We start from the raw sequence: 27,688 nt of genomic DNA on the forward strand, positions 1-27,688 counted from the left end.
AAAAACTTGTTTCTGCTGACTTGTGAACACACACACACACACACACACACACACACACACACACACACACACACACACACACACACACCTCATCTCGTGGCATTACAGAAATCAGGGTGTACAGTAGTGAGGCTGACGTTCCCATATTTGCCGTATGTGATGCTGGATCTGGATGCCGGAGCTTCGTGCTGCTTGTGTTTCTATTCCTCCCCCCTGATGTTACCCATGATGCAATGATTACAGTCATGCTATTTGCTCTGGTGTGCGCTTGTTTGAACGCACCCCTCACCCCTTCTTACAATCTAACAAATAAACAAACACACAAACACACACACTCAGAAGTCCACATCTCGTGTCTTGTTTTTTAAAAATTATAGGGGCAAAAAAACAACATTGAACGTTGACATCTGCCGCTTGAATTTGGCCGAGTTGAGCCCTCGATGGAGTTTTGAACCAAACCAAGTTAGCGTGAATTTCCCAGCTGTGAGTGAGCGGAGAGACTCGGCCAACATGTGCCGATGGCTGCGTTCTGTTTGCCCTTTGCTGTTATTTATTCATGTGTTTATGCGTCCTGTTGTCATCCCCTTTACCCCTCCGTCCCTCTGATCCTCTCCTGCCCCTCCCCCCCGTGTCAACCAGGAAGCAATGTCTGGTTTCATCAGGTGTGATACGTCCTCTCTCTCCCCCAACACTACATTTGAAAACTATGACGTTTTATTATAATATTCATTCTTTAATTCAACTCTAAAAATGATGGACTGTATTTTTGGTGTGTGTGTGTGTGTGTGTGTGTGTGTGTGTGAGGAAAGACAGTGCTGGATGGTTTTGTGCGATGTGGCAACTCACCTTCATTTACCATCATGGCCAATGTCAGGGAACAACCCTCTTTACGCCGTGACACTAGTATTATCTTACACACACACACACACACATACACACACACACACACACACACACATACATACATACACACACACACACACACACACACACACACACCCTACCCCACCGTGAGCAGTTGGTCGTCCCTGGCTAAGCTCCACGGCTCCCCTGAACGTACATGTGTGCTAATTAGACTGGAAGAAATGATTGGCTGCTCACAACATCGCAGTAAAAAGGGCTCAGATTCATGCATGCACACACACACACACACACACACACACACACACACACACACACACACACACACACACAAATACCCATATAGGTGTCCACATACACACATGCTTGGTGGACAGTAATGCATTAGGGCGTACCCCATCGCTCCGTGTCAAGACACACACCTCGGCTAAGTTTGGGTTCTGTCACATAGAATAGAATTTACTCACCGACACACAAGCTTACGCCCCACCCCCCATTTTGGAGTGCACAAATCTCCCTCTGAGTCTTGCGTCTGTGTGTGTGGGTTTCTATGGAAAGGGGAGGGGGGGCTGAGGGGCGTCAACTACAGCGCATCCTGTGAATCTGTGTGTGTATTCCATCGCTGATAAGTCGACGCCATATGTCACATTGTGGAGCGTTCTCTAAGTTGTTCTCATGAACATGTGCCAGCGAGGCCCATATGTAAATGATGTATGTTTCTGTTTGTGTGCACGTGTGTGTGTGTGTGTGTGTGTGTGTGTGTGTGTGTGTGTGTGTGTGTGTGTGTGTGTGTGTGCGTCAGAGCGGTTAGAACTGAAACCCCCACAGAGGTTCTCCATAATAGTCCTAAATCAGCCTTGTAATAATAACATCTCACCCTGTGTTATTCCTGCAGCAATTCTATGTGCTCAGCCCCCCCCAACGCCTGCCAAATAGCCCCCTTTGATGTCTCCACTGCTGGCAGGACGCGGCGAGCTCTTTACCCTGAGCTTCACACACACACGTGCGGCGAGACGAGAAGTGAAACTGAGCATATGGAGAGCGGAGAGAGGGAAGGATGTTCTTACAGACGCAGCGCCGTTCGTATTCTTCTCAGAGACAGACAGAAGAAAAAAAAATGTGCCTGCTTCATCATTAGATTCACATGGAATTTAATCACACACACACACACACACACACACACATACACACACACACACACACACACACACACACACACACACACACACACACACAATCCATCTGAACATCACTTGGTTTTCCAGCTGGTGAGCCACGATCCTGAAAGTGGGTCAGGAGACGTTCTGCCAGATTTGCACTTCTTCAATGTAATTCTGTGGATCGCCAACGCCTACAGAGAAGAGGTCAAACTGGATCGCCCCACGTTAGTCTCTCCACCTCACTTTAGATGCCTGCATTACCTCCTGCACGGGTGTGTGAGAGAGCCAGAGGGACAAACACACACACGCACGCACACCGTACAACCAGCAACTCCATGCTAGAGCTCAAGTGTGAACTCCGCTGAGACGCCACCACTGGATCGGGTCAGACCATCAGGAAATACTCATCCGGCTCTCCTCTGTCCTTGCAAACATTCCTTCTCTGTCTCTCACAGGGGGAAGATGAGCAATTTTCCACCCGTTCCTTCCTCAACTTCCCACTCAAAGCCTTTCGGAAATAATTTAATTATTTCTGCGTGTGTTTTAAAAAACGGCGGACACGCCAACGGTAATTACCAACAAATGCTTATGTACACTGCATGCATTGCAGATTCTAAACCATCTGTTTCTGCGGCGTAATAAGTTGTTTGACTTAGAATAATTACATATTTCTGTTGGCAATCCTATGCTGTTGGCGCACGAGTTATCGGTACAAAATGTTACGGCCTGGCTGATACGGCGCCGCGGCTCTAAACGGCATGTCACGGATCATTACTTATAAGGAAGCCATGGTTTCTATCAAGTTTATTACTCACAAATAAGTAAACTTGAAATATTACCACCATTTTAGTTCAAAGAAGAGAGAGTGTGTGTGTGTGTGTGTGTGTGTGTGTGTGTGTGTGTGTGTGTGTGTGTGTGTGTGTGTGTGCGTGTGCGTGTGTGTGAGTACAACACCAGCTAAAATACATTTTTAAAGGGAATAAGAACTGTTCTCAATTTGGCCCCGGCCGTTGTTGGAGGTACCTTGAGTCTGTCTGAAAAAAAAGGAAATCATCCAATTTAGGAGAAAGTAGAAAAGGAGGGACGAGAGCGAGGAAATTTTCAAGCCAATTACGAATAATTACCACTTTTCGCTTTCAACATGGTGGAATGATTTGACGCCTTTCAGAGGGTCGTCTGGTTTGGCTCAACACAGACGCGTCCCAGTCCCGTCCCCCCCCCTTCCTGCCTGGCGTTAAGGCTTTGGCCGCGGCTGATGCGATCGTTTGGCGAAGATAAAAAAGACGGGCGGTTAAAAATGACGGAGGTGGAGCCGGACGTGCTGGCAATAAATCACGCGAGGTGGTACGGCGATGAAGCAAAGGTATGTGTCATGATAGCCTACATAACCAACAGAAGGGATGACAGAATATCTCTAAGAGGTAGCAGGGCCATGGGGGATTCAACGTGTGTGTGTGTGTGTGTGTGTGTGTGTGTGTGTGTGTGTACCAGAGACTTGCAACAGTGGTTCTCAAACTAGAAAAACAGTTTGAGCTGCAGGCAAGTTCACTCACAAAGCGTTCCTGATTAAAGCGAAGGGATTTGGGTTCAAAGGGATTAATAATTCATTCTAATCTGAAGATATATTGATCGTTTGGAAGGTGTGAGCGGGTCTGGAGCCGAGGTGTGAGTGTGTGTGAGTGTGTGTGAGTGAGTCGGAGCATGTGGAGGAGTTTCCCACCGGTTGGACAGAAGGCCGTCTGCTTTACCTTCAATTTAATCTGTTTCATAATCTGTGAGGAAGAGCAGATATTTTATGGAATTACCAGGGAAACGCCTGACAGCATATTACAACATATTTTGCTGCTGATACAATGAGTAACACAATTTCAAGTTTAAAAAAGGAGATTTGAACACATTTAGCTGATTTAAAAAAAATGGAAAATGGAGAACTAGCATTAATCATTTACCCGTATTGTGTGGGTGAAGGACTTAAAAGGGTAGATAACTTAACTTACTCATCTTTACTTAGAGTTATTGGGCATTTGTGCTGTGTTGCTTCTAGCGTTCGTCGGTTAGCATTAGCTGCTGGGCTGCTAGCCTCTTCGTCACAGCTCTACTCATGGCGGCCGGCGCTAACAACTAGCTAGCCAGGATGAAGCTGCATAAATAATATAAAAAATTATTGTTTTTTGAATTATTGTATTGAAAACAGGAATTATTTTCCACCATAAATAACACAAACACACACACACACACACACACACAAGGAAACTATCTAGTAGAGGAATTAAAATGTCGTTGAAAGAAAAGCGAAAGGAATGTTCTTATGTGTTTTTTCTCAATAAAATAGATTTAAAGACATATTTGTTAACATTTTCCTTCTTCTTTTTTAACTGAATATGGTTCATGAGGGCATCAAGGTTCTCCTGCTGCCAGAGAAAAATCAGATTTCAGACACAAACCAAAAATCAAAGGTAAGAGCAGCTTTGTTCTTGTTTCCATTTCAGATTGCTGCAGTTTGCACACACACACACACACACACACACACACACACACACACACACACACACACACCGACACACACACACACCGCTGCTAATAATGACTGCAATCATCCGGTGTGTGTCAGGCGGACACGGCCTGTATTCACGAGGCTTTCTGACACGTTAACATCAACATCAGAGACGCAGCCGCTGTGCTGCACTGCCGGCGTGCTGCTCGTCAGACACAGAGGAAACTTAATGAACATAAACAAAGATAAACACAACAACGGCTCTGCATCGCAAAGATCCGTCCAAAAAGGCAAGACGGTGCGCGTTAACCGAAAAGGCAGAGTGAGTGAGCGAGTGAGCGAGTGAGCGAGTGAGCGAGCGCCTGAGTGAGTGAGTGAGCGTCTGTTTTTGTGTCCTGAGAGGTGAACGGGAGGAAAACAGACAAAACAAATAAACACACAGCAGTAAAATGGCGTTTTTCACCTGTGGAGAGACGGCGGGAGCAAAAGCAAACTAGTTCTGAGGGTGAGGTGACCCCTCTTACACCTCAAATAACAACAAAAGCCCCAGGAGACATGCAGAGAACGTCCATCTCAGACAGCTCGCTCCTCTTAGGCAATCTACACACACGAGACAGACACACACATAGGCACACACACACCTCAGCACAAATGGACACTCAAACCAACACCTCTCTCTCTCTCTCTCTCTCTCTCTCTCCAAGCACAACACAGGCACGGGGCGAATACAGTTCCAATCCACCTGGTCGTTTGATGGCTCACACACTCGCACATGACAATGCATTGATTTCTATTTTTGCCCTCCCTCTCCCTCTCTCTCTCTCTTTCCCTCCATCTCTCTCTGTCTCTCTCTCTCTCTCGGGCTCTTCTGAGGGTGTAGACGGGGCGGCGTGGAGAAATCCATTAAGCCGACACTTCTCGTTTCCATTGACTGACGGGCCTTGACGGGCTCGGGCTTTCGGCCCACCCGTTTGACTGGCAGCTCGACAGTTAAACAAGCCCTCCAGTTGCTATAATAGTTTAAAACACTTTCAATTACCCGAGTCAAACAAATCCCGCCGTCGAGCGCGCGGGTGCTTCTCCACAAGGCAACACCGCACACCGACGGGTCTCGCTCAGGCTTTCGGTTCATCTGGATACCAACCCCCTCTTCACACACACACACACACACACACCCATACACACACACTACGACGGGGGAGAAGAGTTTTTCTGATCAATGCGAGAGTAAAGTCAGGGGTACAAGTGTAACATGGATGTAGCCTCTCTGACTGTGTGTGTGTGTGTCTGTGTGTGTGTCTGTGTGTGCGTGTGTGTCTGACTGCACGATTTCAACATTGACTCAATTCCTGATGAACCGCCTGGATTTTAACTGTGAAAACGAACACAATAACCAGGGGAGGGCAATTTTCACAAATCAATGAAATCTCTCCGTAATAAGGCCGCCTCGTAAATCACTCGTTAACAAGCACTTCACAGGTGCTTAACACTCGGCTCACACTGTGTGACCTTAATTGCCAGTAAACACAGAAAAAGCCAAATGTCAGTTCAGAGCTTATTTTTTGAAATCAAGCACATTTTTTTTTCACATAACATTAAATTAGATCGTTAAACGACTGAAAATGTCCTCAGAAGACTTGAAGAGAAATGACAGGCAGCTTTGCAAAATCGCTTCATTTGGAGGAAAGTGTTAATTGCATTTAAACAGTTATAAAGCCGTCTTGTGTTTTTGTATTTTACAGACTTGCGAGTTTAATCAAACTAATCAATTAACAAGCTTCTAAAGAATTAACATAGATTCTCTCCTGAGCTTATTGTCCTTATAAAAACATTTAGACACCTGAATTGTGTGTGTGTGTGTGTGTGTCTGTGTGTGTTTGTGTGCTAAACTAATTCTTACATCATCTAATGTTGCGGAATTTTGCTCAAAATTGTGTTCTGTAATTTAGGAACAAATCGAACAAGTATTATTAAAATTCCCTTTCCTTCCAGCTCTTGTGTATAGACCTTTCTTCTGGAGGTTCAGGGCTTTATTCCTGATGACCTGGCACCCTCAGCAGCACCGGGGGCCCATTGCTGCGTTCATGCTCGCCCCCGTTTCCCCAGAAACACAAGACACACAGCAGCAACAACAGTGAAGTCATTCCGACTCTGTCCTTGAGTTGTCGAGAGGGTGTGAGAGGCGTGGAGCCGCGGCCAGAGGAGACGGAGGAGCCAGAGGAGCCAGAGCCACCGGGAAAAGCACGGATCTTACAGAGTCAGTTTACAAAGACCTAGAAAAGTTTGGGAAGTGAATTTTAAATAATTGATCAGATAATAGAATTAAAAAAAAACAGATAATTAGGTGTTAAACAATGAATGTTTTGAAATCACTGTAAACTGTGTAACTGGGCATGCATATGAGAGTGTGTGTGTGTGTGTGTGTGTGTGTAGAGAGCGCAGCAACAAGTCACATGTGCCACTAAAGTGTTTCTATATGTCTCTCAGTGTGCAATGATTCATTCACAGCGTGGCGTCCTCACCGTCTATCTGTTCCTGGACAGCCTGGGGACGGTGAGGACGGACACACAGAACTCACATGGCACTAACCAGGCCAACGCCACTTCTTTTTTGATTGTCTTTGGGTTATACAAGGTGGAAAATCTTCGCTTGTTCTGGAAAACAGAGAATTTCAGTCAAGTTTTCCCAAAATATTTCCAAGGTGATCAAAGTGCACGTGGGTGATTTACTGGCCTCAGATCCACAACACTTATCATGTAAGCTCCTCCCACTGCTCTACGATTGGTCCCAGGTCCCAGGTCCCAGCTGATGGTTTCCAGAAGGTTTTCTTGTCTCATATCTTGGGCTATATGCACAAAGGACAACAAGCGTCTATCCTATCTGTAAAAGAAAATATAACCAGAAACAATGAGTGACAATAGACTTCAATAGCGCTTCATTCTAGTAACGATTATGAAAATATTACAACAGAATTCCTACTCAATTCTATGAGTTTTCCCTTGTTACTGTGTGTGTGTGTGTGTGTGTTTGTGTGATTCCAGTCTGATTGTACTTCTGTGTCAGTTTGGCTTCTTGCATTATTTTGAATTAATTTCATCCATAATTTAGTTAATAAATCAACACAAACGCCTCATAACAGCACAACAGCATCGATCATTCACGTTTACCAAGCAGCCGCATGAAAATGGAGTTTAGCCACTGTGATGTTCTTCACCTGCATTCCCATCACAAAGACATAAGATCATGCTTTTATATGGATTGTTGCTAATTTCCAAAGCCATGAAATTCCAATTTGTAACAGAACAGAATAGAATTATCCTAAAGAAAACGTATCAATATGAAGCAGTGATATGAAACGATGCCTGAGCTTGATTGCAAGTTTTGATTTACAAACTGTAATAAAAATAATTACATTTCAACTGGATCGTAAACAGCTTGGATGGAGTTGACCGTAACTCATTCTTCTGGAGCTTCAGCGGCGTTCTTGACTCGATGGTCCTGTGGGGGGAGGGTGTGTGTGTGTGTGTGACATGGCAGCGAGGAGGAACCGTCGTGACAAATTCTCTCCTTACCCCGGCTTTCTATCCACGTCAATACGAGCAGGCGCCACAGTGCAAACAGCCCAGGACCCAGCATGTAAAGTGACTCTACAAACCCCCCCCCCCCTCCCCTCTCTGTCCCCTCCCCCACCCCCTCGGACGCTACTCGCCCTTAACAACAACCATTGATTTTTTTTTTTCTTCTTTTTCTTTTCCCCCTGATGAGGATCTAGCCGGCGTTTAATCTAACATTGTAGCCCCTCGCTGGAGGACATGGCTGAGCATGTCATGCTAATCGATTGGTCACAGCGACCAGTGAAGCTTCTGCGCTTTAACTTTTTAGCTCCTGGTGTCGAGAAGTGGCTTTGACCGCGGATATTTGATGTTTGTCCTTCTGTCTCTGACCAGAAATCTACCAACGATATTAAAAAATGCAGCGACACAAGGCCGTCCTCCTCTTGTCCCTCATGTCCTTCATGTCTCTCATTCCAAGGGCAGTTTAGAGCAAAGCAGTGTTTGGTCTCAGTGCTGAATCCAGCGTCCAGCCTCTCGTGCGGTCTGTTGTTTACAAAAGATCTGACTTGACCGGTGGTTTGTGTGAGCGGATCACAGGCGTGGTGTCTACCCATAATCCTCCTCTTTGTCTACTACAAACCCCTCTTTAGGCGAGGACACTGGTATTAAATACTGCCATATGCAAATGGGTGCATGTCATTTGCATTTTTAAATATTCCAAACCCTGGGATTGTGCGGATTCTCCGGGCGTGCTGATCACAGATGTATGCACCTCTGTCAATCATATTTCAATATTTGTATGCTTTTAACGCCAACTCAGGAATGCGCCACGTTTAATTATGCCTACGGTGAAATTATTTCCATCTGGGGAGAAGTGTGTGTGTGTTTGTGTGTGTGTGTGTGTGTGTGTGTGTGTGTGACTCTCTTATGCCTCCCTTGTCCATGAGCGACCCAGGGACGGAGCTGCAGGAGACTTATTTACACCTTTTCCTCATTGTCATGGACATTATCTGTGTGGTCAGCTTTAATTAGAACACATTAACATTTAAAGATCATCACGATGCCCCACAAATTACAATGACATTGTTTCTTTTTTCGGAGGATGACAGGCTCTCTTATCTACTCTGCTGCATGTTTATAGATTATTAATTATAGATTCCACGTCACCTGAGCTCTGAATATCAGGCCACATATAGAAGGAAATATATAGAAATATATAGAAAACACAAGGTTCCTGGTTTCTAAACTCTACAGTGGATGGACGCTCCCTTTTCCTGATCCTGGCAATATCCGTATGATAGGGAAAACATGAAAACAGCACAACTCGGCCTCTGCGTTTCATCACAGCATCTCCATCGCCACATAAATAAATAACAAACATATACGCCACATTTCTATTGTATATCAAACGGAGCCCAGATTACATGTGACAAGGCTGGCAATTAACAATTTCTCCCCTCTCAGAATTCCAACTATCAAACAGATGATCAAGGGTGGGTGATATCCACAGACGATGCATAATTTATGTGGCTGGTACAAAATACCGTTCTGTTGCAGTTCTGTTCATTCACTCGACTAATTCGCTGAAATAAAGCGTCCCAGAGGGGCCGCCATGTAATCAACCCTAATCCTGGGATTGTTTTGAAAGAAGCCAAAGACAGAAAAGCTGGAGGAGAACAGGGAAAGTGCCGTGTCAAAGCTTGGTCATCCTGAGGAAAACTGTTTAGAGGAGCTCGGGGAGGAAAAGTGTGTCCATGACAACAAAGTGATGATGTAACTTTAAAGCTGTAAAGGGTTAAAATAATCAGATTTTCCCAAAGATTCTTATAATTATTGTTGCTGCTCGTTTGATGTGTTTGTGATTGTGTGTGTGTGTGTGTGTGTGTAGCTGTCCCCGAGAGAGAAAAAACCCCAAATGTAAAAGCGTTCCTGTATAAAATGAGAAAAAAAAACACGAGAAAATGTTAAAGAACTGAATAATGCAAATGTTGAAATTAAACTTACCAAAAATTCCCCTTTACTTCTATTCTTTTAAAGGTTGATTCTATTTTTGTTAAGGTTAAAATGACACAAAGTCCTCATGCGACCACAAAGGAGTTAAGAAATGTGAGGAAAAAAAGGAAAAAAAAAAAAAAGTGCCACAATTCTACGCCAAACTGCGTATTAAACCACATCCTGTAATGCAGCAACGTTAACCTCGTCCCTAAGCAGCTTTTCTCTCCATTAGTGCGGCAGTGGGGACAAATTATGGTCTCAGTCTTTGTCTTTGTTGCAAATTGCTCTCTCGACACACTCGCCTCTACGCTCGCATGGCTACACAGGGGCGAGAGGAGACCAGAGGAGTTTCTGGAGGAGCTTCGCCGCATCATTATCCTTTCCCACGGACCCTGCAGCCTCAGCCTGTCCCACTTTGACTAACACAGGGTGGACGTGGTGTTCTTCTTTGTCCTCTCTCTCTCACTCTCTCTCTTTCTCTCTGCCAAAGAAACTAAGAGGGTGAATCTGAGACATTTTATCAGGAATTTAAACGCTGCCATTGTAGTCAATTAACCCAGGTTTTGGTTTTATCCTGCTTAGTGATGGACATACATTTTGTTCCATATAAATGTGTGTGTGTGTGTGTTTGTGTGTGTGTGTGTGTGTGTGTGTGTGTGTGTGTGTGTGTGTGTGTGTGTGTGTGTGTGCATTTAAGACGAGGTGAAGTTCTGCTATGCTATCAGTGTGTGTTATACTCACTCGATTACGTCAATACATATATAACTCAAGTTTCAAAGGTCATCAAGTTCCATTTGTACTATTTACTGTAATCCAAATGCACAAACATAGAATACAGGAATACAGGAGCCACATTATGAGCGAAATAACTGCATCCACTGGAGTTAAACTGAGGAGCGAGTCTCCACTTTGAGTAAAGCTGAGATGGATGGTCAAATATCAGATCAAACAAGTTGTTCAAATCCTAGTTTGAGTGTTAGTGAAATTAGATAATTAAACAAATTTATAATAATCACATGTTAGAATCCAAAGTAATTTTCTAATATTTCAAATTCATATTTTAGTCAGACAAACATAAATTATCTTATTATTCCAACAGAAAACTGCTCGTATTTCTTGTAATTAATGTTGTATAGTTTTTCAAATATTCATCTTATTTTCATTAAGAAAATGACTTATTCTACTTTCAGATCAACCAACTTCTATAAAGCATAAATTGAAATGTTAATCCAGCAGCTGTAAGGTTTTACTTTTCTACTGAGAACTTCAGCTCGAATGTTGGTTGAGAGGTCAACTGGCGCCATCTACTGGTTTACTAGCGCCAATACAGCGGAAGCAATGTGAGCGACGCTGCTGAACAGCATGGACACAAGAAGAGAAGAAGCACCGACAAAGAGAAGAACATCAGCGGATTCTACATTTTGACGTCGTAGAAACAGGAATCCTGGTTGATCACTTGATTTCTGTTAATATATCTAATTCCATTCAAAAATGGAGGTGACAGCATGTAGGTGTCCCATTTCTACCAATATCCCACTTGATTTGTGTTCCATGACTACAAACGTTCATTAAAAACAAACGTTATGATGTCATACATCAAACAAAGCAAAGGAACAAATCAAACTCTGTGCTTCTAATCTTGTCACGGTTACAAATACGTTCACAGTTTTAAACTATGCATGGTCTGATGTTTCGTTGCTCGTCTTGTTGGACACAAGCAGAGTAAGCGGAGGTCAGCTGGCACCATCTGCTGGCCACACGAGGTAAATACAACAAAAGGCTATTTAATCAGCTAACATCTCATGTCCCATTGAGTCCACACAACCAAACCCAAGCATATCAGTGCACATTCACATAATTCCAGCTATGTCCAACATTTAGACTCATTTTAGAAAACAAAATCTCATAATGTCTGTAAATCATAATGATGGAATTCCTGTATTTCTCTCTCAATCAAGCTGCTGAGGCCTAAAGTCAAATTGCATACAGGAACGAGAGGAAAGCGAGTTTAACAGAAGCAGACAGATAGAAGAAGCTTGTGATGCTCTCTGATGAAGCATCTAAGAACTAAAGAGCGTCTGACACCAGCACCCTTCCTTCCACCCACCCACACACACACACACACACTCACTCAGACCATAACACGCTCCATCAAAATCTACCCTCTGTATAAGACCTATTTTCAAAATGACAAATCATTTCTCTCAGCATGCAGCTTTGCTCTACTTCTCCACATTTGAAATCCAAGTGTTAATGTAGCACCGCCAACAATACTGAAATGATAATCAGAGTTCTATTTATAGGAAATCATCCATTGATGCCTCCTGTGGAGAATATCTGCACAAAGTACGATCTGATCCTCATTTCATATTCAAATTGGCACAGCTCTTTGAGAATTCCTCCACTATCCTTCCACAGAACCCTCATGTCTGCTCAACCCAGACAGACCAAAGCCAGGATCACACTGATGCCGGCTTCTGCGCGGCCTTATGATCAATTTGCTTGGGACAATGGTTGGTGTGAAATGTTCTTCTGTTGTCGTCATCTTTGTGTTCACAGTTTAACAAAAGCAGACGGACGTACGAGGTGAAACCAAGAGGACAGAGCTGAACTGTACCAGAGCTGAGGCCTCCAACTGGAGTCACTGCGGGAGTCTGGGAGGAACGGCCGGTCCGATCTGAGCCCAGGCGGCGCTTTTGTCACAGGGCTTCATTGCCAAGCGTGGGTCGTATAAATAACACCATGTTTGAGCAGAAGGTGGCTCATTAGTGTGCCTGGTAGCAGAGCAGCCCGGGGCCAAGATCGATGATTGACTTTGTGATTGTATCATCAGATCTGTGTCGGACACTCGGCTGGAGAGACGAGCGGAGCTGTCAGTCAACAGCCACCTGAGGCTGAGGTGGATCAGATGGCGGCGGTGCCTGATTGGCCTTGTGAGGGTGAACGAGGTACGCCTGGAGGCAAAGCTCTCTACTTACTGCTCCATCTATATTCTGATTCCTCCCGTCTGCTCCCCGGGGAGATGCACCGGCCACGTCCCACTGGAAGCACACCCAGAATATTTCCCATCTGGCCTGAGAATATCTTGGAATCCCTCAGGAAGAAAGTGTCCAGGCAGAGGGACATCTGGGCTACACTGCACTCAGCATGCTGCCTCTGTGACCAAGGACTGCTTGATGCTGGTTTCCATCTTGGATCTTGGCCTTCTGTTCCTTTTCCATCTTCTGGTCCTCCATCTTCTCATATTTTCTATATGGCTGTCAGCTTTCCCCGGTTCCATCTTCAATCTCCTCCGAATCCCTTCTTCTTTGCTGCTGAATCCTTCCCTGTCCTGCGTGTTTATCTTCTATCTTTCCAGTTTGAATCATAAAATCGGTCAAAATCAACTGAAACGTCCTCTTTGTTAATTTGATTTGCGCATGCTTCCTTTTCCACCGATTCCTCCTGAAGTAACTCCTGTACCCCCCCCATCTCTCTCATCCCTTTGCCTATATTGAAGTCCAGGTGTAGTTGCAGCTGTGTGCCAGTAGAGGTCGCCAGAGATTGTGGAAAGTTACTTCATGATGTTTCTTTTCTCAGATTCTGTATTCATCCTCTGGAGAAATTCAATTCTAGATCTTGCCTCCTCCGTTGCGTGTCGATCTTAATGGACGCTGCACTTCTTCAGCTCTCATCCGTATCGATGATGTCACAGCAGTTTCCCTTTACTGTAATCACGCTTCCAAAGGGTTCTGACCCACAGAGGGCAGCGCAGCGGCACTTTATCTGATTAAGCATCGCATTATCCTCTAAGCACAATTAAAGAAGAATCTATTTTTATATCAGTGTTGTTATGTGTGTGTCTTATTGTGCAGAAAGGAAGCTTGACTGATCTGCTTACAGGTCAGTGCCTCTCCACTGGAATCAGAGGCCAAATATGAATCCACCCGTGAAATCAGAATTCTGTTTTCTTAATTGTTGGTCATTAAAGGTGCAGCTTCTGCCCGGTCGCTCATCGCCGTGATGCGACATCAAATTCATTAATTCACAATTTATTTGAATGTGACCTCAGCTGTCTGACTGCCTGGTTGGTTGATCAGCTGCCTTAATCTATTCTGCGGAGAAAACAGAATAGATTAAGGCAACATCCTGTTGTTACACAACTTTATTGACGCCTATTAAAGGATAAAACTTCTCTTCACTGTGTTTTGGTCGCTCTTGTCTCTGTCATTCCTTGCAAACACTCACTGAAATTGATGCACGGTAGTGATGTGAGCCAAACCTAGAGGAGAAAGTGTGTGTGTGCGTCCATGCAGGCAAAGCTGAGCACCAAAGTCCTCTTAAAGTGACAAAGGCTTGAATCCTCCTGTGCTAACAAAGCTATCAGGGGATTCTGGTCTACACAGCGTGTTCTGCACACGCCCACGCAGACCTGAGAGGAGGAGGAAGAGGACGAGGAGGAGGAGGAGGTCTAATGAGACACAATAAGTGAATCACAGAGGCGTGGGGGCCGCGGGTGGGCAGGAACTTGAAATCAAACTCACCCCGTTTCATCATCCTAAAGGATTTGGGAAGCTGTAAAAACAACTTTCCCTTCTTTTGATAAAGAATTAAATAGTTTCAGACCATGTTGTTCATATTAAACATCATGTATCATTTAAGTTTAGAGATTTTATTATGGAAAAGGAACTTGCTATGATCTCCAGTTGCAAATCCAGAAAAAGTTTGCAGAGCCTTGTGTGTGTGTGTGTGTGTGTGTTTGCAGCGTAAACAAGCCGCTGCCCTGCACAACCAGACGACACCCTTTGACCTCCTAACGAGTAAATGATGTTGATGATACATATTCTCCTTCATCTTTGCCTCTCATCACCCAGGAACCGAATCACAATCAGCCAGAGAAACCTGAGAGCTGCTGCGTTCTCATTATCATATAACATTAACACATAATTGGTCAGCAATCTGTCTGTGGCACTCAGGTTCACCTATGGAAGCAGCTCGGCCGCAGGAACAAGCAGTGCCCATTCCACACCCACACACACACACACACACAGACACACACACACTCTCATGGCTAATGGGAGGGCAGAGAGGTCAAGTCTGCCTGGCTCTCCCATCATATTAAATATCTATTCATATACAACAAACAGGATAATCATCATTCATTGAAGCGTTGGCACATAAATAAAGCTGGAGTGTCGCTTCCATACGTTTACTCTGTAGGCTGGAGCGTTTTGCTTTTGCTGCTGGCTGCTTCAGATGCAGAAAGAGAGCAGCAGTCACAGCTGCAGCAGCAAAAATAATGTCGTACTCCTCCTCACGATAAGGTCTTCCTCGGTATAAAGGCTGGAAGGAGCTAAGGAGTTCGTTTCAAGGTGAGATAGCTACTCTGTTATTTATAAACTTTCTCTTTCTGTGCGCCTGACTTTGAAACTAGCCTAGCAGTCACATCTGAACCCTGAAAGAAAGTTTAAAAACCCTTCAATTGTTTATCAACCCGGGCTTAAATCTATAGTGTAGCCCTTTAACATTCACGTGGAAAGATGACGTCATCACAATCAGATCAGTTAGCATGAGAATCACAGCAGACAGCAGAAAGACAATAAAGGACCTCAGAGTTTTTACAAAAGCAATTAGCCTTTTTTAATCTTACATTGCATTGAAAATTTACATAATAGATTCATACATTTTACAAATAATTTCATCATAAAAATATATTTCTGTACAAAACACTTTTTTATTCTATATTTCATCATTTTTTTTTCTCAAATGGTGAATCTTTCCAATGTCCCCAGGCAGGAACGGCTTTGAGTTCTGTTCAAATCACATGGGTCTTATTGCGGTCAGTCAGTAGGAAAAGCTTGTGGCAAAATAGATTGAAGCTTAGGAAAGGAAATGACTGGATGAAGAGGACGACTGAAGCAGGTGCGTGTGTGTGTGTGTGGCTCCGAAGGTGTGTTAGACAGTGGTGTCCCATGGTTTTTGGTAGGCACTGTATCAGATCCATACCCCAAAAAACAACAACAACAATAACAAAGACGACGACGGCGACGATCAATCCAAACGGTAAGAAGGAACAATGTTACTACAGCGATGCAGTGCGGGGCGGTGAGAGCGTGGACGGACGAAGGGACGGACGAAGGGACGGACGGACCGACAACTTAACCGCAGCTCCCGTCGCTTTTAAATCAGCCGAGACTTAAAAAAAAAAAGGGATTTGACCCAAGTTAGTTGCTGTGGTCGCTGCAGCGGGGGCTCGTAACACAAAGTGAATGTTCTCGCTCACACAGGCACTCAGGCCGTAAACACAACTTCTTTTCATTATGTGGAAGAACCCAAACTGACCAAACTCAAACTTTGCAAACCAGAACGATCCGTCTGGGACCAAAGCTAAAAACAAAGCAAAGAAGAAGTCCCATGCTCAGGCTTATGGTCATACACACACTCTATGTACCATCATCAAGGAGAAACCATGGAAACAGGGACAGACTGGTGTGTGTGTGTGGTGCATTTCCAGGCCCAACTCATGCAGGAGGAATGTATGGATGTGATTGTTTCTATGGTTTCACACTCAGACCGGTTGTTTTCTGTTCTGCAGTTCATTTGCGGCACATTCAACCAGCAAAGAGAGAGAGAACAAGTGTGTGTGTGTGTCTGTGTGTGTCATCAGCATAGGTGGAGGATCCGCCCCGAGGAGGAAAAGCGATATTTGTTTGAAATTGACAATAATCATCCAAATAAAGGAGCAATAATGGATTTTAAAGAGGCTGGGAATTTACTTAATTACCAACTCAGAGTCTGAATCTGATCCATCTGCAAAGGTCAATGACTCCCATCCAGCCGCCTTTCATCCTGGGAGACGCAGTGTTTACACTCAGACAGTATTAAGATCAAGCACTCCACACACACACACACACAGACTTCTCACGTCTAAAGCGCCAAAGGGCTTAAAGTGAGTGATATTGAAGGGGAGCAGCCTGATGGAGTGAACGGAGGCCAGACTCCATTCAGAAAACACAAATGAGAGTGAAAACACCTTGATGGAGTCAGAGAGAAGAAAGAAGTGAACTGAGACTTTGAGTTAGTGAATAAAGTGATCATTAACATGTGACGGAGCTTTTTAAATTCATCGATTTTGTGTTTGACGGCTGGATGAGCTTCAATTTTGCTTTTACAACTCCATTAGCCATTAATTTGAGAATCACTTCAGAAGCTCAGCCATGATGAAAGGACACACTTCATCCCTCACACACACTTTCTCTTCATGTGACAGAAATGAACTGCAATGTCAATAAACCAGACACGTTTCTCTCTTCATATATGTGGGCAATCAAACTAAACACACACACACACACACACACAGACTGGGCAGTTTGCCAACAAATATGAGGTGTTGCTTATCTTCCTCTTCCTCTTTTAAAAGACCATTGTGTTTCTTTACAACGCGGCCTTGTGAGAGGCGACGGGGACGAGAGTTAGAAAACAAACAGGCGGATTCCATTAAGAGTTGGGCTTTTCGTGTTGCCGTGACAACATAGAATTCACTCACATCTTAGGAGTTGCGGATAAAATTCGATAATTTTGAGGATGCAGAGTGAAACGGCCTGACCTGAAATTCCCACTCTGGACTTTAGGAGCATTCTTTCATTAAGGAGTGAGTGAGTGGAGGCAAACTGGCAAACCCGTCTCAAACTCCATCTGTTAATGGGCATCTGGCAGATGAACCTATGAGGAAAGAAGAACTCAAAGGAGCCTGAACCTTTGCTGGCAAACTTCACACCTCAACGATAACGACGACGACGACAACGGCGACAACACAGTGGAGGCAAAGAGCCACGACTGCCTCTGAGGGGAAGACAGCGACGAGGAACGGGATCGGGATCGGGAACGTCTTCACGGGGATCAAACTGAACCGATTCCATGTTACAAAGGGAACAAAACACGGCTGTGACCTCTGCAAACAGCACATGGGTGTATTATCTTTTAAATCTGATATTTATTTCTTTTATTTGTTTCTTACAAACTCTCTGCTATAATCCGTCATTCCCCCTCTGGCCCCTCCCCCTCTGGCCCCTCCCCCTTCTGTGGTAAATATATAGCACAAAAATATAAGAGGTGAATGCTCCCGAATATATATGCAGGTAGATTTACAGATCAGAAGATTCTGCAGCAATAACAAAGAAAGGAGAAAAGCACTCTCAGAGTGCAGAATCACAGTGGAACAACGTCCACAAACACAGGAATACAACCCTGTGTGTCTGTCTCTACGCCTGTCTCACTGCTCAGGTCCGTCTCTGTCTCCTGTCTGTCAGCACATCTGCATATCTAAAACCTGTTTGTCCGTCTTCAAACCTGTCTGTCTGTCTGTCTGTCTGTCTATCTGAGACCCGGGCTAAAGGAGTCTGCACCCTGCTCGTCTGTCTGTCTGTCTGTCTCCTACCCGTCTGTCCTCACCCGTCTTTAACTTCTTGCCTCTCTAATACCGCCTGTCTGCTCCTGTCCGTTAAGTCGCTGCGTGTAAACTTGTCTGCTTCTCTGTCCGTCAAACGCTGCGGTCCGGTTCCTCCCCTGTTAGTCCGTCTCCTGGTCCGTGGTCAGGTAGTGTTCCTGTTGAAATGTGCTTTAGTGCCAGAGCTTCCTCTGTTTCTCAAAGTCTCTGTCTTTGTTAGTCCATCAGAGTCCTCTGTATTCAGAGTCTTTGTCATGAGGATCCATTAGAATTCACAGGATCAGGAACATCTCCCCTCACGGCCATATCCTGCCTGATTGGGTTCATTATGTAGAGAGAGGACGGGCTGCTCTCTGGCGGCTTGATCTCACTCTGGACGGACTCTGATTGGTCCTGTTTGCTTTTCAAGACCTCATCTTCTCTCTTGATGACTCACTCTGTCTGCTTCCTGTTGGCTTTAGTCCTGTTGAGGGTTCGTCCTGGTTTCTTCCTCGTCTTCTCCGGCAGGACGAGACCGAGCGGTTGATTCATTAGACGAGTCGCGTCTCTTCTCATCTGTTCCATTAGCGCACACACACTCCCCTTCACACTGCTGGGGGTTTTGCTTTGTCCTAATCCCCATTCTGTCCGGATTGCAGCTTCTTCTCCGGCGCTCCTCTAATCCCTTTGCTTAAGAATTTGTCTCTTTTTCAAAGCTGTGAAACTTTTACTCCTGTCCGCTCACATTAGCAGTCTTATATCCTCTTTTTGTAGAAAAAAAAAAGGAGGACAGCGCGCCCACACCAGCGTCTGGTCGTCATGGTAGCGTTCCGTGGCTCCTGTTAGCGACGGGTCGGACGCTGATTCCCTAACTCTCTGCTGGTGACAGTGTTTCCTTACTGCCAGAGTTGAGACCAAATAGAAAGAGTTCCCTTTGCCTCACTGTGTCTGTTGTGATTTCCTCCTCTCATCTGTGGCCATTTTGCATTTCAGCCGCTCTGCATCTCTCACAGGAAGTGTTTGCTCAGCACAGGCGAGGGGGAAACAACACGGGCACCCTCAAATCAAATCCCTCTTCTGTGCTGCGGCTGATAATCACGCCTCTCTCTTTAGTTGAGGAGCGATGGCCGCCGGATTTCCCGCCGCATCCTTCCACCCCCAAGCCCTGGCAGGGTAAAAAAAAACACGATTCCGAGACTGAAATCGCCACGGTTACATAACAGATTAGAGTGTGTGTTGGCTGTGTCTGGTTTGGAATCAGATTATGAACTTGTCTTGACTCTGGGGGGGCTCAGGGTCACAGCTCCAGCCTGGAGATGATTCACGCTGCGAGATTGTTGCATCCGTCAAATCTGGCAGACATTTTGTGTTCACATTTGCTTAAATCCAATCTGTGGATACAAAATGCTGTGAGTGAAAGAAACCAGCGTTGTGTTTGTTGTATTTGAAGTGGTCAGATGCCCTTCTGTCCACATCCTCTTGTGTAACCAGGACTCGGTCGACTGTCAATGTTGAAGTTTTGGCTCCCGGGGCTCACCGCTCTCACTTTGCCCCGCCCTAACACCAGCTGGGGTCCCGTTAAAAGACATTCCAGTCATTCTAATGGCTGAGGATGACCAATCCTTAGACCATGGTGCAGACTGTGTTGAGGTTTGGGTCGAACCTCACAGCCTTCCCCTCCACTGCCTTGGCGTTGGTGTTGTACATGGGGTTCTCGAAGGCGGCCTGGCCGTTGTTGTTCTCGTGGACGGCGCAGCCCGTGTACTGGGTCTTAGGCGTGGTTCTGCAGAAACAAAAGAAGAAAGGAATGAATGCAGCATCAGTGCCGTAAATGCCAGCCACTTAATATCGATGAAGAATTCAGTTTAGAGCCTTTTAAACAGAACTGTGTTTGGAATAGACGATGTAGGAATTGAAATGCGGCGCTTCGACAACCAAAACACGGAGGCTGATGCTGATTAATGAATCAATCAAGCTCTTAAAAAACTTTAACAAGCTCCTTTGTGTGTGGAAATCTGACACCGAGCGACGCCGCGGCTATTCCCCTAATTAGTGAGTAACTGACCTGTCGAGCGGCGAGAAACAGAGGCGAGAGTTTGCATCATGATACCTTTGTTTGTAGAGATAAAAGCCAAAGCCGGTGAAGATGAGAGCAAAGAACGGCACCAGGATAGCGATGGCCACAGAGCTGCTGTTGGTGCCGATGGGAGGCGGAGGCGAGTTCTGGCTCTCTGACATGTTTAGACCTGCAACACACACACACACACACACACACACACACACACACACACACACACACACACACACACACACACACAGAGTTCAGGGTAAACACACACACACACACACAGATCGACAAAAACAAGAGAAAGCTCTGTCATACAGCCGCCGCAATTAGGATGAGATCTGGCATCAAAGCACTTCCGATCTTGGCACCAGCGAGGATAAATGCGCTCCAGGTAGCTTTACGGCGGCGGCGGCGGCTCTCAGCTCGGCCCCGTTTGATGTCGATGCTTCATAGTTTGTAGTCTTGTTTGGACGCAGGTTGATGGAGAACTTTAATCTTTTTCAAGCTGACTTCAATTCTGAAGAGCGGCCTGACAATTTATCCGCTCCTCGCCCGACCGGCTGTGAGTGATAAGGGCGGCGGATAGACGCTCCCTCCCTGATGAGTTTCTCCATCGATGAGTTGCTTGCCAAGCAGCTCCTCCATTTTTCCTGCGTCTATAATTTAACAATCCAAACTGACTTACTAGCACAGATAGAGTTGTTCCCTGGCAGAGAGCGTTCCCTACCCTGACAGACAGACAGACAGACAGACAGACAGGGAGTGATCCAATAAAAAACAGAATTACCCAGTCGCTGCAGTCCAAACTGTCCGTAGTCTTTCCCTTGGATGAAACCCTGGAAAACGTAACTGGAGCCATCGGGTTCCGCTGATACCTGCGGGAGAACAGAGGGCATAGAGAAGGGAAGGATTGGTAGAGAGGTAAAGAGAGAGAGAGAGGAAGAAGAGCACAGATGTAGCACGTGACATCACGTTAGGTTCAGAGGATTACAGCCTCCACACATCCAGGAGTTGATTTAAGAGATATGGAAGAAGAGGTGCTCTATATAAATGACAGAAGCAGCGTTTTGGGTTCTAAGCTGCTCCTAACTCCTCCACTTGACTCCTTAAAGCAGCCATACCTCTGTCTGAGCCACCGGGATCAGAGACAATAATCTAAAGTCCTCTGAGACTTACAAAGCCGTCCATGGTCCAGGAGTCTTCTATGATCTTGGCTGGAGAGACGGCCGAGTCTTTCAGCTGGCTGCCCTGGTTCACGTAGTTCACCTGGTACATCAGCAGCAACAGCCTGGCCTCCGACGCCTTATACACACCTGGGAGGAAGAAGAAAGAAGACGAACGCCTGGGTGAGAATGTGAGAGATTCAGCCATTATCAGACAGGACAGAGTGGAGAAACTGTAAGAGGTTCTGACGTGAAATCTGACATGTGAAAGACCTGAAATGCTCTAAAAATGCTTGAACAGATTAAGTGAGCCTAGAAGACATCCAGCCCGTCCTCAGGTACCTTCACCTGTGACCTATTTCACTTTAAGTTAGAGCCTTTTTATGGATTTAGAGAGAATTTCACCTCTTCCTCCCTCTGTGGAGGTTTCCATGAGTTTCCTTCAGTTTCACCATACGTTTTAATATTCAGGCAGTAAAATCACCAAGGAGAACCGTGTGTTTGCTCCGTTGCTTCATACTTTAGTTGTGCTGAGCCGGGTCACAGCCCAGTGTTCTGCCCTTAAATGCAACACTTAGATAATGAAAAATGCACATCTTAAGAGGAAGAACATGTTTTACGGAACACACTGATCTGTTTGGGGGGCGACACAGTACGAAGCTGTGCCTTTAAGACATCTGGGCGACGGATGTAAGAAGTCAAACAGTCGCGTTTGTTTGTGTGATGTGTTGCTCTCTGCTACTTCAGACACAAACTCTGGGCCTCAACAGGATTTGTGTTTTAATAAGGGAAACAGCTCCCTGTTGTTACTGTTCTAGGACCCTGGGAGGTCTCTGTGTAGTGTGTGTGTGTGTGTGTGTGTGTGTGTGTTTGGGGAGGGATAAAATAAGAACACTTGAGAGAAGCTGACAGCACCAGGAAATTAGTAAAAGAATCAAACATCAATAATCCGAGAGGCAGGAATGAAAGCGTTTGCAGTGTTGTTGTTGTTGTTTGTTCCCCTTCGCAGCAGAAGCTCCGTATTTCTGCCCTATTTTGTGAAACGTGGCACCGGGCCCGAAGGACTGTCAAGTGTGAAAGTGCACCTTTGGTATTTATGTGGCGAGCGGCGGCACAGAAAGAGAACGCAGCGTGGGAGGATCTGAGCATCGTACATCACCAGCGCCCTGTCCTGTATCTGCTCTCTACATTGTCTTGCCTGATAGGAGGAGCTCCATGTTGCCGTTGCTAAGGGTTACGTTGACTCGGCCTGTGGTGGAGTTGAAGCTGGTGATGCTGAGCGTCATGGGCTGCTTCCTCCCGCGGTAATTATAGGAGCCTTTCCAAATGTAGTTGGGAGCAAAGACATCATCTGGAACTACAACATAGAACAGAAGAGAACAGAAGAGACAGATGTGATGAATAATGAAGGGACTCTTGTCTTTTTTCTAGCATTCTCTACTCCAATCTATTCACCTGACGCATCAAACTTTAATGGACGACCAACAATGCATCTTGATTACTGCGCACACCTGGAGAGGCGGCGGCGAACCGGCATGATTTATTTATTAACAGGTTTTTAGTTTCAGCCTCTTCTGCCCTCAGTTAGATGAAATATGCAGGGATAGTATTTCTCGGTAAATATATCTGATGGAACGTTGCCTCCAGGTTAAATGCGGGAGGTTTCTGCTCTCCGTACTTCACACTGATGGACATGTTGGCTTGATGTGCGCACAACTGCAGGGACCTTTCATGAATAATCAGGAGGAGCTAGAATAGAAATGCAACAATTTGGCCAAAGTTTAAGAGAAGAGGAAGGAGGAGAAGAAGTTTGCAGTATTTCAGCTTTGTGTTTGGGAGGCAAAGCACGGCGAACGGAATCCACTAAAGTAGAGAAACAACCGGTTAATAAAACAGACCAGTGAATACATCAAGATACAGAATTAAACCTCAGCCAGGGAGAGGAAAAAAGGATTTACCGTTTAATTTAGGGCTGGGGGTTCCTGTTGCTGGTTTCACTGGTTTCTTCTTCTCTCCAGCTAGAGGAGGAGAGGGTATAGGAGAGAGAGAGAGGGAGGGAAAGAGAGAAAGAGAGAGATAGAGAGAGAGGGAGAGAGAGAGAGCGGGGGAGAGAGAAAGGGAGAGAGAGAGAGAGAGAGGGGGGGGGGGAGATATAGAGAAGGTCTTTACTGCTGTAAATGTCATAAAAGGCAATCAGCAACCAGTCACTGCAGTGTGTGTGTGTGTGTTTAAAGGGAGGCTTAAAAGACACAGCTGGTCAAACAGAACAAAACTTTGATTAACGCTTTGAGGTTGACGGAGGCATTGTTGCCGGAGAGCGAGGCGACCAGCAGGGGGCGCTGGGAGATATTCTTGTCCCCAGAATCTTAAAATGTGATGGGTGGGTGCTCCTGGTTTTAAAGGTGCTCTGGGGCCCAAGGGTGCCTGCTTTGGTGGAGCTGGAGTCTGCAGTTTGTCAGAGCAGCAAGTGGTTTGTTTCATTCCTCTCTGCTGGAGTTAGTTTAGAGTGGAAACATTCACTTCTTCACACGCTGGACACGTAGGATCAAGATACACTGGTAACTGAGATGAGGCTGAGTGTGTGTGTGTGTGTGAGAGTGTGTGGCACATTTATCATACATACATACATCTTGACATGTCCGATAGACTGCGTGTAGGATGAACTTATAAATATGTTATATGCAACAAACGGGAAATGTGTGGCGTGAGAGGGACACACACACACACGCGCACACACACGCACACGCACACGCACACACGCACACACACACACACACACACACACACACACACGGATCCAACAGACCAAATCAAATGCAGGATCATAAATCTGTTTGCATCGTCGCCGACAGACCCACAGGTCAACTCTCACTGCTCTGGACGGGCCGCTCTGTCCCCGTGAGACCAGCACGCTCTGGATGTGACCTCCAGCAGGACCCACAGAGCCCTCCTACCTCCCGTCCATGGCCAAGTGCCTCTCTAAGGGCTCGGGCGCTGAATATAGATAGAAACATTAAGATGCGAGGAGGAGGTGCAGGTTTGTACCTCGACACACAGGCATCTTCCCCGTCCAGGTGCCGTCGCTCCTACACACTCTGTGCTCCGAGCCGCCGGCCAGGAAGTAGCCCTGCTGACAGCTGTAGACCAGAGTGTAGCCGAACCCCGGCAGGTCCATGCCCACCACGTCCACGTGCAGCGGGCTCTCCGGCTGCTTACAGGCGTGGGCTGCAAGGGGCCCAGAGGAGGAGAGGTGAGAGACTGACAGACAGGAGAAGGACAGATTGTAGCTGCTTGCTGCTGGGCTCCTTTCTTACGAATGCAATCGGGTTGCGTTCCAGTCCATGTCAGATCGGGCTGGCAGGTTCTGGATGAGGAGCCCTGGATCAAATGGCCCGGCTGGCACTGGAAGGACACGACGCTCCCCACCTGCACTCAGACAGGGAGAGAGAGGGAGAGGAAACAGGCAGAGTGCTTATAGAGGGGTTTGTTTGTTTTGTTTTGTTGTCGAGTGAACAAAGAGCTCAGGGGCACACAGATCTTTATTATTGGATTATTTTGTGTGTTTTGTTATTGAAAGCTCAGGCTGCAGCAGGTGCCTGGGCGGTGTTGTTGTGTTGGAGTAATGGAGAAGGATGCACACACACAAAGAAAGAGCCATGATGTCTGTTTGAACCTGCTTTCATCCTTCAAGCTTGTATTCTTATGGGCTCTTACCAAAGGGATCCTCTGTTGAGTTACGTGAGCTAAAGAGTCGTGCAGTGAAGTTGCTTTACCTTGAATCCGTAGGTCCGGTTCAAGGAGCCGTACCGGGGCGTCCCTGGATTCTCACAGCTGGTTTTTGTGGGTTCTGATAAACACAAAACCACAAGAGAGGGAGAGGAGATTATGAGCTTAAAAGAAAACTAAAAGAAAGACAAATTAGATGGACTTTCTGTGCTCATCTCTCTGTCTGTCTCTCTCTCCCTGTCGTCATGGCAACAGAGGGCAACGTACTCCAACGCGGCAGCAGGGGGCAGTAGTGGTGTGTCGGAAAACGAAGCGAGGGGCCTGTGTGTGTGTGTGTGTGTGAGAGGGGCAGGGTCATCAGCATGTACAGCACATCCTGACGCAGAGCTCGATTCAATACAGCTTCCGAAATGACAGATTCACTCTCCACCTCTCTCTCTCTCTCTCACTCTAAGTGCTGTGTCCCTCTCTCACTCTCGCTCTCCAACTGCCCCCCCCCCCCCTCTCTCTCTCCCCTCCCCTCTCATTCTCTCTATCTTTCCCTGGTACTTTATCTCTCTCTCTCTCTGCCCCCGATCATCGTCTGTCTTATTTAAGGAGCAGGCTGCTTCAGCTCAAAACTCATTGTGCTCAGTGGCACACATCACACACAAACACACAGACACACACACACACACACCACTCCTTGTTTTGAATTCACGAGGAGCTGACGTGTGCGGCGGCGGCTGCGGCGGCCCTCTTTCATCAGTCCTCGTTCAGCTCCTTTACATCATTAAAGGCCTGAGTCAGAGGCTACCTTCTATTTTCATATTCTAAAGTTACACACCACTTTACAGCCGCTGTTAAACTATGCATCAAAGAATGAAAGGCAAGAGTCTGTCCGCCGCATAAAGAGCACAATTTATTACAATTCATCTCCATCCTTGGCGTTTAAGCGTCGGCCGTGAATCAGACAGGAAGTAGAGCTCTAAACCTCACACGTGCGGCTGAGTTGACCCGGCGGGGCGGTTTGGAATGCAGGAGGAAGATCCACGATCATTTCCGTCTCAATCCCTGGATGGCGGCAGCGTGGTTGAAGACACGAACGCCTGATCTCTGGAAGCTTTCTACGACTTTAAGTGCTGGGATTTACAGAGAGGACGACCACACTAGAGGAAAAGTCTCTACACCTGGATTTGTTTAGATATTTGTGATTCATTCTGACGGTTTTAAGGCGTAGACTTCAGGGTAAGTGTGTGTGTGTGTGTGTGTGTGTGTGTGTGTGTGTGTGGGTGTGCGTCTCAGTGCCTCCTGCATTTTCAGACTTTTCCCCAAAACTGCTTTAATATTTCATTCCTCGGATGGTTTGTTTGATTCTTATTCCTCAAAAAGTTACAAACCGATTTGGATCAAACTCAGTGGCAGGTGTGTGTGAAGGCTGTGACCTACAGAAGAAGCCATTAGGTTTTCGGTTCGGCTCTGGATTCAAATCGCTAGGGGGGGGAGGGGGGAACATTGTCGCAAAGGCAAAGCAACAGGAGCGTATACAGCGTATAAAGAGAAGTATTAGCTTTTAAGTTAGACGACTGCCCAGGTGTGAATTTACATGTTCACTCATTTTCTTAAGATGAATTAGAACCCAAATCCCCCCTTAATGCTCGACTATAACCAGCTCATGGCGTCAACAGCTTCATCAACAGCAGCCTAATCGTAAAAGGCCAGACCTCCTAAGGCTCCGTCTTACTCACAGGCTTGTCACAGATTTGGCAGCGTCCCTACACGAGCAAATCCAGGGCGAAATTGAAATACAGACGTCAACTTCATTTCAATGGGTCATAAATTGCCATTAACATAAGGAGAAGGAGCGTCTGATAATCAGCAGAGGCTCCCTGGTGAGCCACAAACCGGCCGTAATAAACTTGTAGGGCTTTAATGAAGTCAACATAATGGCGTTCATATATTACAAAACCACAAGGGCCTTAAGGGAAGGAAACATATTAGAGGAGAATAGACTTAAAGGAAAGGGAAACATGTGTAGAGCAGTGGGACAATTAAGACATGAAACTGTTACATAAGAGCAAACGCTGGGCTTTGATTGGCTCCTATTCTAGCGGCCCGTTTCTCTGGAGGTGTCTCGTTCGCCTGTGATTGGCCAAGTGGAGCAGATTGCTGTCTTTTAATTTGAGCCCAGGACTTTGAAGTGTGTGAGAGGGGGGGGGGGGGGCAGCCTGGGGACGGCAGGCGGAGCTCCGTCTCATTTGAGGATAAATGACGATGATGATGA

At 46.0% G+C, this 27,688-nt stretch overlaps 1 protein-coding gene across 1 annotated transcript in view; it reads right to left on the minus strand.

Moving 5' to 3' along the window:
- Positions 1-18,134: 18,134 nt before the first annotated feature.
- The window catches only part of LOC142989894 (CUB and sushi domain-containing protein 3-like), a 246,315-nt gene continuing 236,761 nt past the window's right edge, over positions 18,135-27,688 (minus strand). The window contains exons 64-72 of the mRNA XM_076139634.1: positions 25,473-25,546; positions 25,014-25,125; positions 24,745-24,924; positions 23,658-23,717; positions 22,898-23,056; positions 21,713-21,849; positions 21,324-21,411; positions 20,579-20,714; positions 18,135-20,251 (exon numbers count right to left, since the gene is read on the minus strand). Coding sequence (XP_075995749.1) covers positions 20,092-20,251; positions 20,579-20,714; positions 21,324-21,411; positions 21,713-21,849; positions 22,898-23,056; positions 23,658-23,717; positions 24,745-24,924; positions 25,014-25,125; positions 25,473-25,546 — 1,106 coding nt within the window. The 3' untranslated portion in view covers positions 18,135-20,091. The remainder of the gene's footprint in view (positions 20,252-20,578; positions 20,715-21,323; positions 21,412-21,712; positions 21,850-22,897; positions 23,057-23,657; positions 23,718-24,744; positions 24,925-25,013; positions 25,126-25,472; positions 25,547-27,688) is intronic.

This window comes from Genypterus blacodes, unplaced genomic scaffold (genome assembly GCF_046128005.1).
Source record: "Genypterus blacodes isolate CSIRO-AG114 ecotype Tasmania unplaced genomic scaffold, CSIRO-AGI_Gbla_v1 ptg000438l_1, whole genome shotgun sequence".
Lineage (NCBI taxonomy): Eukaryota > Metazoa > Chordata > Actinopteri > Ophidiiformes > Ophidiidae > Genypterus > Genypterus blacodes.